The sequence below is a fragment of the Opisthocomus hoazin genome, chromosome 2 (assembly GCF_030867145.1).
Source record: "Opisthocomus hoazin isolate bOpiHoa1 chromosome 2, bOpiHoa1.hap1, whole genome shotgun sequence".
NCBI lineage: Eukaryota > Metazoa > Chordata > Aves > Opisthocomiformes > Opisthocomidae > Opisthocomus > Opisthocomus hoazin.
Window position 1 is genome coordinate 97,581,468 of NC_134415.1, and position 21,034 is coordinate 97,602,501.

A 21,034-nucleotide genomic window follows, 5' to 3' on the forward strand; every position below is an offset into this window, starting at 1 on the left:
CATCACCTAACTCTGTGTGAAATTCTGGTGAGTAGATGTCATTTCTCATCAGTGGTGTCAGGCAGCTGACCTGCTCATGCACCGTAGTCAAGCCCCACCACAGGAAAGCTGAGCGTGCTAATCCAGGCAGCTGGTTTCAGCCCATCACAAGGGTGATGTAGGACCCTAGCTATAAATGAGGGGTTGCTGTACAGCAGCTCATTTAGACCATGTTGCATCCTACAACCGGATTAATTTCCTCTCAAGGAGCTGGCTGCAGTTGTATGCCACGTTCAAAAGGCCAGTCTGGGAAGAAACTGAGCAGAATCTTAGAGGCTTAAGGACTAGACTGAGACTAATTCTCTGACCACCTAAACAGACCATCTTCAGGTAATAGACTCCTTCATTAATTTCTTCTGGGCTTACCTTGGCTGTGACCTTTTACAGAGCCCTAGTACAAGACACTCCAATAATCAGGGCTTTAATTAAGGTTTTCAGGGTTGTAATCATAAGCCAGCAAAAAATGGAAGAACTTCCACTGGTTTTAGTGTGCTTAATACACTGATCTGTAATGTCTAGCATGATCTGTGTGAAGTCTTTTCTTCTCTGCAGAATAATTTCAGGTTTCAATAGAAACAAATTTACGCAAATGACATTCACAGAGGAAAACTATGGAGAACTTTATAAATCAGATTCACCTTCTATAGATACTACATCAGGCTTCACATTTAGCAATCTGGGGCATTACTGAACTAAACAGGAGAATTATAATTCACCATAGTCAGATATTCATTAAGAATTCCCAGTTCCTTTGTTACAAGGTAACAAACCCCATTAAAATACCAGTCAGCTACAGCTATTGCATACAAAACATTGTCATACCTGTCTGACTTTGGACACTTGCCCAAATGTATGCTGGTGTCCAAATATACTCAGAACTTTGTCTGAATGTATGTTAATAATACTGTAACTCCCAGATATTTCTGTTGTATTCCTGCCTGTCTGCACTTCTAAAATGTACCTTTGTACATTCAAGTATCTACTGTGAATCATTTTACATTATCTCAACTAAATTTCATTTTACCGTTATTTATTTTGCCCTCTTCTGCCATTTATCAAAGTGGTTTTGCAGTCTATTCATATGCTCTAAGGATGCATAATCCCTCCCAGCTTTATATCACCTTAATATTATGTTGGTAAGACTCTCCACAGTTGTTAATTGACCTCTCTGGTATGCTATTCAAAACATCCTGCCAAGATAATGATGAAGTATTACAACTATCTCATATTTAATTTTTAATAAAATTTTACAGTTATCACAGTGATATATATGCAGCATAAGCTTCCAGAAAGTGATGTGGTATCCATTTTGAAGTCCTTATAAAACCATGTCCTCTTGAAAGAAAGAAATTTTTTTTCACTAATCTGGGCTATTTAAAATGGATATAGAAGTGTAGAACCAGAAGTCAAATGCTTATGTTTTTTCATCAGCTTTATCGAAGTCAGTATTTGGTGTGATAGTGGTCTGCATTTCCCTAGGTGTTCTATTGTTCTTGTAAAATCGGTAGGGTAAGAACTCCTCTGGCCTGTGTTAGGTGGAAGTCAGACTGTTTGATCGAAACAGGTCCTCCTGGCTTTAGCACTTACCTTCTCTTGTACTGGAATACTTCGGTGAACTCAAGTGCTAAAAATTCACCACCTTCTCAAAAATTAATACCAGTTACAACTGTGAGATAACTGAAATTAATTTTTTTTTAATTAAGATACATTCTGTGGGGATCTGTTCAAGCTCTCAAAGACCACTCTAAGAAGCTATGTAAGGTGCTAGAGCCTCTTCATGAGTGCTCACTGCCTCCAGTTCATAACCAGAACCAGCTGTAACTGTGAAAGATGACATTGTTCATGGAAAAAATGCACACAGCTGGCAAAGTGTAGATCTACCCCACCACAACCTTTCTTAGAGCAAGCTGATCTCTAAAAGTCAAACCTGTGTCCTGCTGGACAGCTGAGAGACGCTGCGAGTAACATGATAAAAGTAGCAGATGACTCTGTCAGGGAAGGAACCCTTTCTTCCGCATTCAGCTGCACACCAGTGCAGCCAGGTCTCCATAGGCACAAAGTGGATGCCCCATTGCTGTCTAACTAGCGGTTCTTGCTGGATGTTGCTCCTTTGTAGCAGTGAATGATGCTTTACAACATTTCTGGCTGGCTAGGAAAACCTGCACCAGCCTGGCAACCCACCACCAGTCGATTAGGCTTCACTGCTCGCTTAGACTGCAAGTAGTATGGTATACCTCGTTATCAACCCTTAAGAAACTCCAAAAATACATCCCAGTACACCAGGAAACTCCATCACATCACCTCAGCAGCATGGGCTACTGCAAGCAAGTCAAAGCAGTCTTCTGCTCCTGGCACTGGCTTCCCACAGCAATACCAAGTCAATTAATTTGACTCCCAGTTCTTATCAGTGGTCTGAGATCCAGATCCTTTAAAAATCCTCCTGAAGCTCTGTGATGAGATTTGGCTGACAGTGTTGCTCTTTGGGTAGAACTGAGCTTTCTGCAATAAGTTGTAGTTACTTGCACAAGAGACAGAGCTTTCTTGCAGGAAGATCTTTAGTCTGTAGGGTTGATTGCCATGCAAACTAAATATCTTCAGAACCTTCGCCTGATTTTTGATGCATGCTCAAGGCATGCTTTGAGGCTCCGCTGTCACTAGTTTAAACACGGTCAATATGAGGGAGTACTGACAAAAACTGTAGCAGGGGAGGGGAAGCAGAGCCGGTCTATACTGGGACCAGTTGATGTTGGTCAATGGAAGCAGCTAGTCAGCGGGCAGTCACGACAAGCGGGTTCCAGACATCAGAATTTCTGAAGTCAGTTCTTTCAAACTATGCCAACAGTGCAGGAGGAGATACTGTAGAAGCAGGAAACAAATCTGCCCTTCCTCCAAAAAAGGACAAAGAAGAGGGAACTCTGCAAAAATGTGAGACATAAGCACGAGTTTTATAAAAGACCGTGTTCCCTCGACTGCAGCGCTAGCGTCCAGCCTTACTGCTTCCCCTCTTACAACCTTTCTTGGGCCTTCTTGATGGGTTTTTTTATTCCATATTAAAACACTGTCCACTGGCAAGAAGGAGGCTGAACCTTCCTGTATACTACAGACATTCCTAGGTATCACATTTCAAAAAACTTCCAGTAGAGCTCGAAAGCCAACAGGAAAAGGTCACAAGGACGATGAGAGAAGTGCAATGGTTTTCTTGCTAGGTAAGGCTGAACAGGGTAGGCCCTTGCATCTTGGAAGAAACCAAGAGGAACTGGAGTGACAGAGGTCTGTAACATTGTGAATAGCGTGGACGCAAATAGGGAGTGATCATACCCGGTTTCTCATAAAAAAAGAACTAATCAGCATCACATGAAATTATTTTATATTCTAACATGTATACTAGATGACATGTATTTAAACTGTATAATATTTTCTCACTATGTAACAGAGGTCAAAAGTATATATAAACAGTATAGAAACAGGTCCATTGGTGCCTGTTAAAATGAAGACTCAGATGCAACCTTTCGCTCTGGAGGTTTCTAAAGCTTTGACTTTTCATGAGCTGGGAAGATGTGTCAGGGTAAAAACTGCTAAGTGTATGTCCCATTTCTTAAATCCTTCAGTAAGTATCCCTAAATGACCATTTCCAACACTGGGAGAGTGGGCAAGATTGACCAATTTGTGCAAGATCATCTTGTTGTCCCAACCATTATAGTGGAACGGGGACCACCTCCAGTACTGGGGCTATGATGGAGGCAGGGGGCTTGGGCTGAACGTCGGGGTGGGGGTCTTGACTCGGACAACCAGGTTTGATCTTGGACGGAGCCGGGTCCTGAGGAGGGCAGCTGCTGATGGTGACGATGGGGTGTTGGAAGGGCTGAACGGGCTTTATTAATCTCCATGCGGAGCAGAGGAGGAGAACTGTCTTGGCCAGGGCAGGTGATGGTGGGGCGAGGCAGAGGCACGGGCACCTGAGGCAGATAGCCGTAGGGCAGGCTGGTAGCTCAGCCGTGGCTCCATCTAGGCGAGCTGCAGCTCTAATACACTTGCCTGAAACAAGGCCTGACACCTGGGGCATTCCGGGAATTTTTCTGTCCTTGGCGCCAGTCTGCGCAGCTCACACACATCAGACGAACCTGAGGAGAGCGACGCGAATGCATCTAAGCATTGTGCCGTGGCGACTTGGGTTTCAATGATCTTTCAGTTCATGGAGAGTGGGTTGGGAAATGAGAACGTATAGGTGATGCCACCTCTACACTGATGATCCTGACATCTGGTTATGATGTTGGTACCTGCGCTTGAAGAGGATGCTAAAACGCTGAGTCAGCAGCCAAAAAAGAGGCACAGAAATGAGTGAGGGAACAGGGAAGGTAATTTACGGCGAGAGGCTGAAGAAGCTCGACCTGTCTGGTTTACCGAGGACTGAGATGGCTTGACGACAGCGCTCATCTTCAGGAGCAGTCAATATACCGGACACCACACCACGGTCTTTAAGGCAGAAATCCGTGCGCATGAACTGAGCTCTGATTAGGGATGAAGGCCACACTGGTAACCGTGAGGACGAGTGCAAGCTCTGGTTAGGGATGAAAGACGCACTGGTAACCGTGAGGACGAGTGCAGCCGCCAGAACAGCGCGCTACGCCGTAAGCTCATGGGCTCTTCGCTCCTGGCAGTGCTTCTGCCCAGGAGGCACGCTCCGGCCAGGTCCCAGACACACGGCCCGGCCCCTGCCCGACGCCCCGTCGGCTGCACCCCCAAGCTCTTCAGGGAGCGGCTCAAACCCTCTGGCTACCACGCTGCTGCCCCTCCGTGCCCGTCTCCGCGCCCTCCTCCAGGCCCGCCTCAGCGCGGCCCTTCCCGGGCCGGGCGGGCGGCCCCTGGCTGCGGGGCGGCCGGCGTCCGCGCTGCTCCCCGCGGACACCCGCTTCTCCTGACCCTCTGCGGGTCCCCGGGGGCCGCTCCAGGAGGAGGAATCCCCTGGGGGGGAGGGTCCCGCCGCCTCCCTGCGGAGCGCGGCCTTCCGCCCCGGGCCCCCGCAGCCGGGGGAGGGGGGGCGCTGGGTGAGCGCGCCCGCCTCCCGCGGAGATCCCGGCGGCTGCGGCTCCGCCCCGCGCGTGTCCGTGGGCTGGGGCCGGGCGGGGCAGCAGCCCCGGCCGCCGCCGCCCCGCCCCGCCATGCCGCAGCCGTAGGCAGCCCGCGGCCGCTCCTCAGCCCTCGGCCTCCTCGGCCTGCGGGCGGCGCGGCGGCGGGCCCGGCCCGGCCCTGCCCGATGGGCAGCCTGCTGAGCGGGGTCAGCTTCAAGGAGCCCACCACGGTGGAGGACTGCGACTCCACCTGGGAGACCGACTCAGAGCCCGGGGCGGCGGAGCTCGGCGGGGAGCCGCGGCGGCAGGAGGGGGTGTGCACCGCCGCGGGAGGCGGGGACGAGCCGGCCGAGCCGCCCGCCGCGGGCTGCCGGCCCCGGGAGCCCCCGCCGCCCTCCTCCCCGTCCCCGCCGCCGGAGGAAGGGGAGCGGGCGGAGGCGGACGCCGCCGGCCCCGAGCAGGTACGGGCGGGCGGAGCGGCCTCCGGGGAGGCAGGGCGCGGGGCGGCGGGCGGCGCTGGCGGCCGGGCCGGGCCGGGGCAGCCCCGCTGCCTCCCGCGCTCCCGGCGCTGCGGCAGTGGCGGGCCGGAGCGCGGGCCCGGGCGGCTGCCGACGGCGGGGGCTCCGTGGTGACTCGCTCGGCGTCTGAGGGGGCAGCGAGCCCGCCTCGTACCCCGGCGTTCCGGGAGCGCTTCCCGGCAGAAACCGGAGGCCTGGAAATCCTTGTCTGCCGCTCTTCCCAGCGAGGGTTCTGCTGCAAATTAAACGTGGTCTTCAACTTGGCCTCTTAAATTAAGTAGGTTAGAAAAATCTGAATATTGGGCCGTACGTGGCGACGGGTTGGTGGGTCCGAGGTGAGGGATTTGCGGAGCAAGTTTCTGTCTTTTAGGATCCTTTAAAAGTGACCACCCTGAAGAAATGAAGGGTTGCTTGGCCAGTGATTTTACTGGAGCTGAGCGCAGGGTGGACCAGCTAGCTCTTTTTTTTTTTAGTCTGTTAGATGTATTACGTTTATATTTCATTCAGAAACTGTAAAATTAAATAAGCGTAAGCGTTTCTCCCTGTTCTGCTTGATACGTGGTGATCATGATGCCTGGGTGTCAAGGGGTGTTGCCCGGAGCTGTGGTCAAAGCTGGCCTTGCAGAAGGAAGAACGAAAACAGAGCTCGCTTGTCATTAACATGCGACTGAAAAGCGTTGGGATGGGCAACAGTAAAGGCAAACGCCCAGTGCAGTCAGAGGGAACTTACCTGATTAGGCTTGGCTTTAGCCTGTTACGTGTGTATTGCAAGGAGTGGAATTGATTTTTTTTTTTTTCTTATTTGGCCTCTGGTTTTAGTGTAGGGACTTATTTTACATGGTTGAAGAATACAAAACTCTTTGCTGCGGTGTGGTTGTAAAGAAATTACAAAGAAAATAAAGTTGTTGGTAGCAAGTTGAAGTCTCTGAACACTAACACTTCATTTTCTGTTTTTCCTCAATGCATGCAGCTTTTTCAAGTGTTCTCTGAAGTCAGTGGGATGATTTCCATTGACCTTGATGGGCTGCAGTTGTTTCGGGTCACAGCTTCTGAACAGCTGGGGTCCAGTTCAAGTTTTCATATATGTGTGTTTTGTCGAAGCAGGTTTTTGTCTTGAGTTTTAGTTGTTCTTCTCACTAGGCTTTAAATTTAAGTTCCAAGAAACAAATAATAGAAAATGTCGCTGCTCGTGGTAGGGGGGTTGGAACCAGATGATCTCTAAGGTCTCTTCCAACCCTTACCATTCTATGATTCTAAAATGATTCAAGAAGGTGTTAGAACTGCGAATTGGCTTGTCCGTTACTATTCATTTTCTTCCACAGGATGCAATGAGAGCAATGGAATCAATGTACACATGACAAATAGTCTTTGCAAATAGTATGATTTCCTGTTCAAAATGAGTAGTGTCTCCGCGTTTTCGTGTTCAGTTACTTGTTTCATCTTGTGGTGGAACTTTCTGGGTTACTTCAAAGTCTTGTGTTTGGAAATGACAATCAAATTGTTGATTTAAATCAAATTCAATCTAATTGGAAGGACATCTCATAGTCCTGCTTTTGTATTTAATTTTTTAGTTTAGATTTAAAGTGTGTCGTGTTAAGTATTCAGCAGGGAGATTTTCAGTGTTTGACCAAACAGTAGGCAAATACATGCATGTTTACATTGCTGAAATCCATAATGAAAAATAATTATTTTAATATTACACAAATTCAGTATTTACTGAGTTTGTGTGTGGTTATTATCTACTTTCTAACTGTTTCAGAGTGGTGATGGAACTGAGCTGACAGCCAAGCCAAAGAGAAGCTTCTACGCAGCAAGAGATTTGTACAAGTACCGACACCAGTATCCAGTAAGAATATTTTGTGGTTTAAAATTGCCTTTTTAGTAGAAGATGGCACACAACCCAAATATTATTAAACCTTTGTAGCACCCAGTAAATATGAGAAACGAGAACAATCAAAAAGCTGAGGCAGAGGCCCAACGTATGCCAGTGGGAGAGGAGTGAAACTAGTGCAGCGTCTTTTCATCCCAGGTGTACGTGTGAACATGTGAGAAGTGTGAGCGTGGGAACAGCGGTAGGAGCCGAGAAAAAAGCTTGTGCCTTGAACATCGAAGAGGGTAGATGGTAGCGTTTGGAGTTGTTATTATCTGCGTCTTGGAAGTTCCTTGAGACCAAAGCTATGCTCGCTGCTCTAACCTCTGCCTCAGTAGCAGGTACCAGCCAGGAGGAATTTGCAGATCCTTAAACTGAATCTTTAAGAGCATGAGTAATTCTAAGCGATTTCCAGTTCTCGTAAGACTCTGAAATTTTTTTAGTCCTCACCTTACTCAGAGAGCACAGTATCACTTTCTGGATGCTCTTGATAGGTTTTTCTAGGGTGATAATGTCCTATTTCCTTTCTTTCAGCAGAACTTTAAAGACCTTCGATATCAAAATGACTTGTGCAATCTCCGCTTTTACAAAAATAAAATCCCTTTTAAACCTGATGGTGAGTAACCTGTGGCAATGATAGTGATAACAAAAGAATGCTTACTAATAATAGTAACAAAGTGAAACTGTAGTGAGAACTGTGGTGCTGACACATTTGAAGTGTGTAGTTATATATTGTATAGCTTGAACCTCCAGTGTTGGAGTAACACGTTGATAACGTGGGAGCAGGTTATGCTTAAACCAGAAGTAGGTTTCACTCTAGGGGGGTGGTGATTTTCTCATGCATTTTCAGCATGGTTTAGTACAGGGCGTTGTTTGTCCCACAGCTTTACAGTAGTGTCATTACCTTTTATTAAACAAAGCTAAAGTTGCTTCACATGCTGCACAGACTCTTGTAGGAGTGGCAGGGATATGGGTGTTATCCCTAGTGCTGTGTAAGGGAAAAAGAATGTGTTGCAACTCCCTCATGTGTAATTAGTATCATAACAATAATAAAATAATTTCTCAAAGTCCCTAGTGGTTCTGGTAGTGGAGAAGGAACCTCACATGCAAGATTCTGCACAAACACAGAACGAGCTGAAAGGTGACAAACCCTGCTCCAGAGAGTTTGCAGTCAAAGTGTGAGAGACAAGAGGGTAGCAGACAGATGGGGAAGCAGGAGGAGGCAATAAAACAGTCTTGATTAGAATGGTAGACAGGAGTCTTGGCACATGAGAGCTTAGCTGTTGGCAAAAAAAATTACAGGCCAAAAATAAGCTTTTGAGAGTTTTAAGAGCACAATGAGGAGGTTGCTTTGAAGGTGTTTGCAGAAAGATCCTCTCAGCATGAGAGCAGCTTGGGAGGAAGTACCAAAGTGCACACTGGAGTGCAGAAGAAGTGAGATGTGGAGGCTGCCATCAAGGCAGGATGCTGTCAGAGGCAGGATCAGTCTCATAGCAACAAATGGGTTCCCATAAGGTAGGAAGGGACAGGTGACAAAAGACTTTGGAAGTGAAGGTGTATAGTTTTTGATGTTACAGAAAAGGGCTTCGCGATGGAAGAATGCAATGCCAAAAAAAAAAAAAAGGCAATATAAAAAAAGCCGCAGTCAAGAAACATGATCTTACCAGCAGTGTTCAGGGTAGATATAAGCATGACGAGGGCACTTTTCAAGGTCAGGAAAGAAGATGTTGAGTTGCAAAACATCAAAGTTCTGATAGGAAGTTGGATGGGAAGGAATGTTATGTAGAAGAATGTAAAGATGTGCATATAGGATGGTTGAAGATGAGAGCTGTTTATAGGCAAGGCAGTGATAATAACCTGACTTGTTCTCTCACTTGCTGAGGATATGTGAAAGAGAGATAAGACTTTGTTTTAATCGTCTTGAGCTTTATCTCAATATCCCCAGGCAGGTGCTGAAGACCGTGTTTTTAGCTTGACTGGAAGAAGAGGTAGATCTGTGAATTACCAGTACAGAGGCAGAAATTTCAGGAGACATTATGCAGAGAACAGATACAGAAAGAAGGGCACCTTGGTCCATGTGAACCTGAGGACTACGTGAACCTGAAACTGAAAGCCAGAAAAGGTTGGGAGGGGTGGGGAGGATGATGCTTTAAAGTGCAAAATGAAGGAGCAGTTCAAGAGGATTAGCCACGAGAAGAGATAGCCATGAAAGCTAGAGAAAGGCATCCCTCTTAAAATTTGTGAAGAATAAAATTTCTCTTAATGTTTTAGGAGAAAACTGCAGTTGCTAGTGTCAAAGGTAGCTGATAGGCCATGAAGACTGGAGTGGTGATGACTGTGAGCTCTGGTTACGTAGATTTTTTTTTTTATTGAGAATGGGAAAGAGTAGCCATCACCTTGACCTAAGTCTGTGTATCTGTGAGAGTGTTCAGAGGGCGTCTAAGCTACCACGTTTAGGGACTGAACTGCTGGGGAATGTTATTAAAAAAAGACATTTCTAGTGCAATACTAGATCTGAAGTTTAATTCCGTGACCTACAAATTTAGCTTGTGGTTCTGACTCAGAGCTGGCCTGTCTGTCTCTTCGCCCTGGAACTGAGCAGCAAGTTTTCCAGTACTTGAAACGTAGGTTAGATACAGTGTGGTGATGGTGGGAGGTCGTCTTTGCAAGACCCTTTTCCAGCATTGCCTGCACCGGAAACCACATGTTCTTAGCAGCCCCTTTGACTGGCTGCTTTCTCCATTTCTTGAAGAAAAGTACCAAATCAGTTCTCGTTGGCCATTGAGACCCAAGTGGAAATTTTCACTGGGGGGGGAAAATAGTGCAAATGTGCAAGAGGAGACTATCTATGTGCGGCTTTGGGCTTTTTAGGCCACTCCTATGCTATTTGACTTTGGGAGAGGCCATGCGGCAGTGGTCAGACTGTTGGTTTCAGAGCAGAAACAGGCAAACACTGAGTATTCATTCAGGAAGTGAGACTGTACAGGTTTTGGAACAAGGAACATCTTTTTATGTGCTTTGTGTGTTTATGCAGTGCCTGGAAAAGTGCCCTGGCCTGTGACTGAATTTCATAGGCATGGTCTCAGTGCGAAGAATGATTAATTTCCTTTTACACGTACTTTTTCCCCTTTTTCTGTCACTGTGTTTTTCCAAGAGGAACTGACTGTACTCCACAACTGTTTTGAGACCACTAAAAGCTGAAATTCTCATCTGTTGAGCAAGACCAGAGAACCCAAGGTCAAACTCATAGCAATGGCAGCAAGACGCTTGGCCACAGCTAATTGAGAGAGCTTTCCCAATCGTAATGTTATTTGCAGCTGGAGAGATTCCTGGAATAGGAGATTTCTAAAGGAGTTGAGGCTTTGTTCTACTAAGATGAGAGATAGAGAGAGATACATATATATGTGCAGAGTTTTGTCATGTTAAAGCAGTAACAGGTGATTCACGATGCAGTATTTTGTGGAAGTGGTTTGTTAATTACCAGTCAGTGTGATAAAGGGATCTAGGACATGAGAAATTTAGGGGAATTGTATTTTACTGAGGTTATTGTCACATACCCTCTGCTGGTAAGTAACTTGGTATAAGTCAGTAGGTTTTGTTTGTATTGAAACTTGATAAATTTCTTATTTATGTTTTAGTAACTAATTTTAAATTAAAATGAATTTCTTCATGGCTGTAATAGACCTTATTTCACATAGTATGTCAAAGAGACTTGAAGTATGGGTTCTGTCATTGTGTTAACGTGGCATGTACTTTATGCAGCTGAACGCTAGTTTTGATGGCTACCTAAGCGTTTTCAAACTATTTTTATGCAGGAGTTTATATTGAAGAAGTCCTAAATAAATGGAAAGGAGACTACGAAAAACTGGAACATAATCACACTTACATACAGTGGTTGGTCACTTATTACCTATTTCTGTTTCAAAGCATTAATTTGATTCAGTGTTTGTATCCTGTGAGCCATAATGCACTCTTTCTTTTAACAGGCTTTTCCCACTGAGGGAACAGGGCCTGAACTTCTATGCTAAAGAATTAACTACATATGAAATTGAGGTAATACAAATGGAGATCAATACAAACCAGCACATTAATTTTGATACATAACTGCTTTTTGTTTTGTTGAGTTGTTTTACACAATGCAGAAGGACTTGCTTTAGTGCTACTTAGAATTTTGGACGTATTCTTTGTTTATTAGGAATTCAAGAAAACAAAAGAAGCAATTAGAAGATTCCTTTTGGCTTACAAAATGATGTTGGAGTTTTTTGGAATAAAACTAATTGATAAAACTGGAAACGTAGCACGAGCTGCTAACTGGCAAGAAAGATTTCAACATTTGAATGAGTAAGTAATGACATGCACTTCACTCTCTAGAACTGCTATAGAATCTCTGTAGCCTTTTGTTTTGTAGAGATAGAGAAGATCTATTTTCCAAAGATTGCCAGGAAAAAGATATAGTCAGTGCCTGGTTTGTGTCTGTAAGTGTACATTCCTCGTTCCCCTTTTTTTGATTGTGCTTCTCACGCATTACCAGCCTGACATCAGTCAATTCCCTGAAAATACAACTTCAGATGGTGCTGAAGAAGGTCACAGTTCCAAATTAATTTGCTTGTCATGCTACTGAATGCATTTTGACCTGATCCCAGTGTGCTGCTTCTCGAGTTGGAAAGAAGTGACTTATCTTTGTATTCATATTTCTTTTTGTGAAAAATCAGATTCTCCACATCTGTATGGAAGCTAAATAACAAGATTTCCCTCCCTCCTCAAAACATGAAGTGTTCAATACTTAATAACTTTTTAATTGCAGTGCTTAACTGGAGAGGTTTAGACACACATTAAGGCAAAGTTTAGCCCAACTTTCCACAAATGACATTTGTTGTCTCTTGTCGGCATTTGGTGGAGCAGAAGTTTGCAGAAGTTTGTCCCGTGCAGATTAATTGTATCAAAATCTCTCTTCAGATCGTTTGGTCACTTTTGCAATACCTCAGACCTTAGAGCTGAAGATTGTTTTCTTGCAGTATTTTGTACTCCTGCCCAAATGAAAGCGTGTGGGTAGGGTTGCTGGTTGATAATTTGTAGTGAATAATGGAAAGAATTTGTTCTTAATTTTACTCAAATATTACGTGAGCCAACTCATGGTTGTGGGCTCAGACTCGGGCCACAGATAAAACAGGGTCTCGGGAAGCCCAGATATTACTCACTGCACATTTTTACATTGTAATGCCTGTATTCTTACCAGTGAGTAGCTACACAGTTTTAAATCAGAAGCTGGGGCTCTCTTTGCCTGATTTTACACATCTAAAATTTAGGCATTTCAGTTTTACTGTTTGCTTAGGTGTGCTTTATGAGGGAAAGCGCTCTTCAGATGCACTTGCAGAAGGTAGTTTGTTCCATTTATCTTAGACGCTTCTTATGACAGGGGGACTTGCTCTCCAGAGGTGCTGGTTTTTCTCCCAGCGCCGACTGTTATCAGGAGCGCAGGTAGCTGGTCTAGACTGGAGACCCAGCTTTTAAATAGCTTAAGTGAGGTGCAGGGAATCCTGTTCTGTAGCTGTATTACAGCAGCATGCTACAAACCCCACATTTTATAAAGCAACTGGCTTTTCTCCTCGGAGAGAATACATACAGAAGAAGGAATCAAAATCAGTGCACACTTTGATTTTTATTTTCTTTTCAGCCTGTTGCCTTAGTGTGTTTTACAGACACTAATTTTCACTCACAACATCCTAGCAAAGGAGGTGCTAGCAAGCTTCAGCAGCTGTGAGAAATTAAAGTACAGGAAGCCTGCAGTACACACCTGGAGTGATAAAAAGGAGTGAGGAATTGCAGTTCTAGTTCTGTATCTGTAAGGTGGGTTTTTTCTGATTCAATGGACTTTTTTCACCCTTTTCTTCCAAAGGTCTCAACACAACTACTTGAGAATCACTCGAATTCTGAAAAGTCTTGGTGAGCTTGGATATGAGAGTTTTAAATCTCCCCTGGTAAAATTTATTCTCCATGAAGCTCTTGTGGAAGATACGATTCCCAACATTAAGCAAAGTGCTCTGGAATATTTTGTGTATACAATTAGAGACCGAAGAGAAAGGAGGAAACTCCTGAGATTTGCTCAGCAACATTATACACCCTCAGAGCATTTTATCTGGGGACCCCCAAGAAAACAGAAGTTGGAGGGAAGCAAAACAAATAAAAAGCCAGCATCTCCAGTTTCTATTCACAATAGTTACATTTCTAAGCATAAGAAACCAAAAGAGCCTAAAAATACATTGGCAAGTGGAAGCTCAGCTGGTAAAACAACTGAAGAAAGAAAGGTAGAACTCGCAAAAAATGGGGAACACAATGACCAGGATGAACAAGAACCGAACTGCGATGCTGTTAGGCAGAATAGCAGTGAAAAGAACTGCGATACTGATAACGGTCAGCTTTCAAAATCGGAAGAAATTCATGATACTTCAGACAGAAAGGAGGACACTTCGCATTCCAAAAAAGGTGATGAAGATCTGAACAATGACTGTGGAAATCACCCAGGCACTATAGAGAAAGATTTATGTGACGCTGAGAATTGTAACACGTCAGTAGATCTACAAGATAACCTTGATAAGGATATGCTTTCAGGGGGCACCACCACAAAAAACATGGATGAGCTCGAATCATGAGTCTGAGGTTAAAAATCATTGTATTTCATATTGAATGAAGCAAATTATTCATTGCTCTTCCATCTTGGGTGAAATTCCCATCTAGTGTAGTATAAAGTATTCATGAGACTATGCTCGTTGCAAATGCATCAGGTTAGGCTTCTGTTAGGTTAATGAATTTTATGTTTTTCAGCCTCAGTTTATCAGCAGTCAACCAGGTGTGGCTCTTAAAAACAATTGTGTATGTTCAAAGCTAAGAAATTGATTATCTTTTCCAGACACTGTGCATAGAAAAGCTTATCTATTTTTTTGCCATTAAATTCATCTAGTATAAAAAAAAAACCACAAATGCAACTTACTAGAAAGCCTTGGAACATCAAAATTTTCAAGTTTGTTTTAATACGCTTTAAGCGTTGATTTCCTTTTATAAAATGACTAGAAATTATTTCAAGAGCACAGTTTTTTCCCTAGTGGATTTTTTTTTTTTAGGGAAGTATGTTCATGTTTAACAGCAGTATTTGCACAGCATCTTTTACCTTAGATTAATATCCTTGTCCGGGACACTTGGCAATGGATATCTAAATGTCCTATGCAGCTGGGTATCACTGTACACTGAATAAAAGAGTAACTAACAAGGAAACTGTATCCACAGCTTTTGGGTACAAAGGGAAGTTGCACTTCAGATATCTTTTAGTCCCTGTTAAATTCTCTCTTCTCTTGACTTGTCTGTTAGTAATTTGGGGTGAGGGATCTCTTTGATCACCTGGATTTGGTCTCAGTGTGAACACTCTCTTTTGATCAGCTGTAGTAAAACAACTCCCCCAGCTGGGTGCAGCACCTGAAAAGCAGTGTCTTCACCACAAAGCACTGCTTGATCATCAAAGCCATCAAGAAAATGTCACCAGACCTGTCCAGCTGGGTCTTACCTGAACTTGGACGTTTCCTGGCCAGCTTTGGGTGAAGACTGCACAATGCTGAACCCACTGTTGCTGGTCTGGGAGAGAAAGGCAGTCCTGATGCTTCCTTCCAGCTGTTTCCTCTCTTTGCTCTCTGTCAGAGATCTTTCACAATTTAATGTTATTTTGGTCATAGGGTAAAACTTCAGACAGGCCAGTCTGCTGGCCCAGCTGAAGCCCAGCAGGTGGGAATTTCCCAGTTGAGATCTTTCCCGACTTTCTTTACTGAAGGACTGTTGGCTTTCGCTGAGTAGCCACTTCTGACTTCACGCCATTCAGCCAAATGAGATAATACTCAGCAAGTAAATTGTGTAGAAGATAAATTAAAAAATAGTGCAGGTAGAACTCACACTTTATACAGTCCTAAAATAGCCTAAAACTTCTGTATGTACTTTCTGTTTAAAAGTGTATATATTATTCACTGCCTTTAATGTGTTTTTGATGAAATGTTACGAGGCAAGTAGCTGGCTACAGGTTGAGTGTCAGAGTGCTATGGGACTTTATTCTAGTCTTAGAACTCAAAATGTCAAAGTCTTCAGGGGTTTCAGAGCATAGACAAAATGTCTGGTATTTTTCTGTTTTGCTAAGTCCCGTCGTGGCAGTGCATTGTCCGTTGCTTTCCCCGGGTAGCACTGTTTCTTGGCATCAAATAGAGTGGCAGTTAGAGTACCCATGGACGAAGATTAAGCTCTTCCCATCATGAAGAGGCAGGGAAGAAGGAAGATGTATCCCTCTTTCTCCTGTGCTGACTTGAAAGGAACATAGGTACGTGGACTTAACAGTAACCCAGATCGCTCAAGGAGGCATGAAGTCTGTCTGAGCAGAAATTGCCCAGAGAATTCCTGCCACAGCCTCTTTAAAGCTGGAAAGTTGCTTTAGAAGCCTTTCACAATACCCTGGACTTGAACTAGGGTCCCCTCGCTCGTGTTTGCCTCCGACTTTCTGAGCAGAAGGGGGCAGGAAATGCTGAGAAAAAATCGGCCCATGTAGTTAAGGTCTCAGACAGGGAGGATTACTTTATGTTCTGCCTATGACTTCTTCAATCTTGAGTGCCTCACCATGCCAACTTAATAGTGTTGTTTTTACATAGTTATTTCTTGCCTGGCATAAGGAAAATTTATACCCTGTGTATTAGGAACGTAACTACAGGGTACGTAGTTATACAGAGCCTTCAGTTTCTCAACTTTAGTATAAAGGTTAAACACTTTAAAAAATGCATAGTGTTCAAGTGAGATAAGGGATGCTGGGGGTGTTATTATATTTATACTGTAGTTTGATTGAACATCGATGACCTCAGGAGATCTTTTGTCTACTGAATAAAAAAAAAATGTCTTGCTCTAACTTCAAACCAGAAAGCTCTTGGGATGTGCATCCAAAAGATTTCTCTGCAGTACGGTATTCTGTTATTGTGACAGAGCTTTCACCTGTACGTGCTTGCTGGTTCTCCACTCATAATTTAGTACCTAATGTACTTTTTAATCTGGCATTGCTGTCTGCTTTAGGGGCCCCGTGTGTCTGATAATACAGTCAAGAACTCTGGGCAATGGGCACAAACTGAAGCATAGGAAGTTCCAGCTGAACATGGGGAAGAACTTCTTCACTCTGAGGGTAACAGAGCACTGGAGCAGGTTGCCCAGAGAGGTTGTGGATTCTCCTTCTCTGGAGGTATTCAAAACCCACCTGGACGAGCTCCTGTGCAACCTGCTTTAGGAGACCCTGCTTCGGCAGAAGGGTTGGACTAGGTGATCCCCAGAGGTCCCTTCCAACCCCTACCATTCTGTGATTCTGTGACTCATCCTTATTAACTCTGCAAGTTTTTTTTTTTTTTCCTAAATCCACAACTCATTATATTTCTGTCACTTTTCATAGAAGTGAGAAGGGTAGTGGCTCACCAATTGCCTACAAAGAACTATGGGCATTAGACGAGTGAGGTTTTTTGTGTCAGGTGGGCTCCTGCACTCTATAATCTCTGTTTTACAGCTTTATCAACACAGTTACTTCCATAGGAGACTTCAGCTTTAACTAAAAACTTCTGCTCCGTGTAAAATATGATGGTTTATCATGCTTTTCATGGAGGAGTTGTTTCTTCTGATTTTGCAAGTGCTGAAAAGAAGGGTTAATTGCAGGGCAATCGTACAGTGTAGCATCCTGTTGAGATCTGTGAGGATCAAGTGGGTGCACTGTATGCGTTTTGTTACAGAATCATGGCCTTAGCAACCAGAAGCACCCTGTGCTTGAAGTTTCTAAGTAGTGGCTTTCAGGCTTACAGTACAATATATGTGGAAATTATTGTATTCTCATAAATGCCAGTACTTAGTTATTTAACCATTATTTCAGAAACTGCGGATGTGCAAAGAAAGTCAGGACATTTGCATACTGTTAAACTTATTTTTGTCTCGCTATACGCTGCAGTATTCAGGGATTTCTGTGTACTTACTACAACAATGTGTTTTGACCCAGTGTTTCACTAGGTTGAGCTATTCATTTATTAATTGAACAGAACCTCTCGTACAGGCGTTCTTTCCTAATAAGCACATCGGAGTAGCTTGTGGTACTGTTAAGTGGGAGTAGTGTATATGCACACAACCTGTGAATTTGATTTTAAGTATCCTATGGTGAGGGGATATGAATGCACAACTTGACAAAATGTTACCAAGTACACAAATGCAAATGAAGGCTATCGTACAAACCATGCAAAAATGCCGCACTTTAGGATCAGCTCCAGCTCTGTGCTGTGCTATCCAGGATGTAGCTGTGCCTTGGAACCTGGTACTGCGTTGGTGTAGAGACTGAACGCTTGGGTACGTGAGGCGTGCGCCACAGGCCATTCAGATATGAAGATTAGTTAAGTGTGTGCACGTATCGAGGAGCAGAACTGAGCTCTTGGTGCCCGTATTGCTTGGATTTAAAGGCATGATCCTGAAGGAAGCTGAAAGTATTTGCAGTAAGCCTTGCAGAGCTGTTCCATGGCTTGGTCAGCTCCTCCGTTTCCTGCTCTAAGATTGCAGCAGTCTGATATGTTAGGTATTTGCATAATCACCGTTAATATTTCGTATAACCTAGTGTAAGCCTCCTTGAATTATTCCAGGATAAGTCTCATAATTTGCGGTTGCATATACCTGTACTATAACCAGAAAGTTTACAGAGCTTAGAAGCTTTGTATGATTTTGGTGGGTGATCCAATAAGGTAAGCTAAAGGAGATTGACTAGATTTAAATGGAAAACAGCTCTTTTTTGTTTTTAAGTAAAATTTATGTGTATCTGTTTAATTGAATTTTTTTTTTTGCACCTTTCTTTTCCTGACAGTTGTGATGGTACTGATCACAAAGTTTAGTAAGATATATGAAGTTCAAGTGAAAATGTAAGTCCTATTACACCATACTTTTACAGGTAACATCTCATTGAATTTCCTTGACAAAAGCTGTGTTTGTGAACAAGATGGAAGTATGTGGAGTAAGTTTTGCCGTTAATAAAAGTGTGACAATACCGTGCTAATGATGTACATTGTCCTAAGAACTACCAGTGTGGATCAGAACCAAAGGTGCTTCTAGCCTTTTAACCTGCCTCCAGCAGTGGCCACCAACAGACAAAAAACAGATGAGGTGACCCCATTTTTCTCTAGAAAATTTTCCATTTTTGAACTCATGTTTTCTTTCAGCCTCCACAGTCCCTTGTGGCTGTGAGTTCCATGTTTTAATTATGTTTTGTGTAGAAAAAGTAATCTCTTGTTTGTCTCAGATCTGTTTATTCAAGAATTGCTAGTGCATTTGAACACCATTACTAAAAGTAGTGTGAGATGAACAGTAATCCACTTCAAGTCAGTTTTGAAAAGCCATGGGAGATTCTAATGATAAAATACCTGCTTAGGCAGAAAATGTCCTATGTTTCTGTTCCTAGGCAGAAGATTTCTGCTTAGGCAGAAAACTTGCCCTACGTTGATTACAGTATTGTCTTGCTTGTCCCTTCTTTTTTCACATAAATCCTTTTATTAGAGGTATTAAAAGTCAAATTCCAACTGCAGAACAGATGTTTATTTTTTCCTGTTGGTGTAAAAGCAAGATCAGTCAAAGGCAAAACCTATTCCTAGCCCACAGATGAGTGAGATACCTCTGGTTTTGGAGACACCAGCATCAATGGGTGTGACGTGATCATGCAGAGGATGGAAATACTACCTGGGGTTTACCGAGAGCCATGCTCCTCATCCTACCTATTGGTAACTAATTTTGATGCATGTCCCCAGTTCCAGTTGCAATTGGAGTAACCGCTCAAAAGGTGTTTTTGATGGCCATCGGAACCTGAAAATGAAGGACGGGTTCGAACAGGCCTAAGCATGGGCAACCCGCCGTCCATTCAAGTCACCGTCAACACCATAGATTCACTGCTAAGGGGTATTTAGATGCAGTTCCCCAGGGGGAATGTAAATTGTGTCTCTCTAATATCTCTGTGCTCTGTATTGCTTATGAACTGTTTCTTCTCCTAAAACCTATGCTCCTTTTACAGCCCTCATTCTTAACCATTGGGGAAAGCAAGAGTTTATTTTAAAGAATGTATTTCATATGTGCCATGCCTAACTGACTCCTAAAATACAGTTAAAAAGCTGTAGAGAACACTTAAATCAAGACTTCCTGTGGCTTTACACTTACGATCACCTTTATTTTCCAAAGCATTAAGCTGTTTGCTATAAAACAACGAATGTGACAATTGGCAAATTGTTCTTACTTTTGAGAAACTCGGTGGTTTTTAATTCTACCATGCTTACAAGTCGAGTGGCGTATTCATCAACTAAAGTTTATTGTGAAATATACTGAATGTATTTACTACTGTGGCTAACTACGTGAAAATTATTGTTTTGCAGTAAAAAAGGTTATGCGACTTACATTTTTGGGATCTGCTGAAGCATGTTTGCTAATCATTAGTTGCTCTTTTTGCTGTGTTCTAACCTATTCCATGGTTGTTTGCCCTTTATGCAGTTTGAGTTCAGCAACAGACGATTAGGTATAGTTTTGCACTGATGAAGTTTGGAAATACCGTAGACTTCATTGTTAAAATGTATTCTAAGAAAAAAGTGCAGCTAAAAGAAACCACCAAAACCCAACAATTTTTACTTGCAAAATGAAACAGCTGTGTGTCAGTTTTTATGGATGGTCCTGCTCTCTTCTCTGTATTCCTTTGCAGTGTTTAATTACAGAATGCCGTGCATGTTTGGTAGTACCAATACCATATGTATGTGGTAGGAGTGGTAACCAGTTTCTGGATTTGTAATGCACTATAAAGATATATTTTATAATTCTGTAACTGTATGGCAGTGTTATGCCAAAACAATTGTATAAACATAAAAAGCAATAGTTTATGTTGCTTACTGCTATATTTTAAATCCTTTGTAAAATGAAATACTTAGACTTCCTTTCAGGTAAATATATTTTTAATATCAGCAGCCAAAAACTCTAAACTAATAAAGCTTCTTCATTTAGCAGCATTGTTTTAGCAACATGTACAAATATTGTGTAGCTCTAATAATGTGTAATTGCTGTTCGGCGCTTGTTTGTATAGTCTTCTGTAAATGTATTAACACTTAAACGTAGGGCATTAAAGGCTCTGGTCCTCCTTTTTTGTTGTTAGTGACAAAACCACCATGGATAGCAGGGGAACAAGGGAAGGCCCAGAGTGAGCTTTAATAAAGCTTTGAGGTCTCTTTATTTAAGAAAAATATATACTATGGAAACACTGGTAACATTAACATTAATATATCCATTATGATCATGCAGGCAGAAACCCTCCGGAGCCGTGCCAGCAACTGGCTACTGCTGCTTAAACTTAGCAGGGAAACATTTAACCTGCTGGTTGTATTTATCTGGCGCTGAAGCTGTAGCGTTGGGTGGCTTCAGCTCCTTTTGCCCCCAGGGTTGTAGTAAGCTGCTATTCGTGTGGTGGGACTGCAGATTTATGTAGCTCG

At 43.3% G+C, this 21,034-nt stretch overlaps 1 protein-coding gene across 2 annotated transcripts; it reads left to right on the top strand.

Annotated features, from left to right (window-relative positions):
- Nucleotides 1-5,206: 5,206 nt before the first annotated feature.
- Nucleotides 5,207-20,795, top strand: OGFRL1 (opioid growth factor receptor like 1). 2 transcript variants are annotated; one of them, XM_075414565.1, is made up of 7 exons: nucleotides 5,207-5,569; nucleotides 7,386-7,472; nucleotides 8,034-8,112; nucleotides 11,312-11,390; nucleotides 11,483-11,549; nucleotides 11,692-11,837; nucleotides 13,393-20,795. In XM_075414565.1, exons 1-7 carry the CDS (start codon nucleotides 5,294-5,296, stop codon nucleotides 14,144-14,146), a joined length of 1,488 nt encoding a protein of 495 aa, XP_075270680.1. In that variant the 5' UTR covers nucleotides 5,207-5,293; the 3' UTR covers nucleotides 14,147-20,795. The 2 variants fall into 2 exon arrangements, with proteins under 2 accessions (XP_075270680.1, XP_075270679.1); XM_075414564.1 differs by having other exon boundaries at nucleotides 8,031-8,112; nucleotides 13,393-20,794.
- Nucleotides 20,796-21,034: the final 239 nt, after the last annotated feature.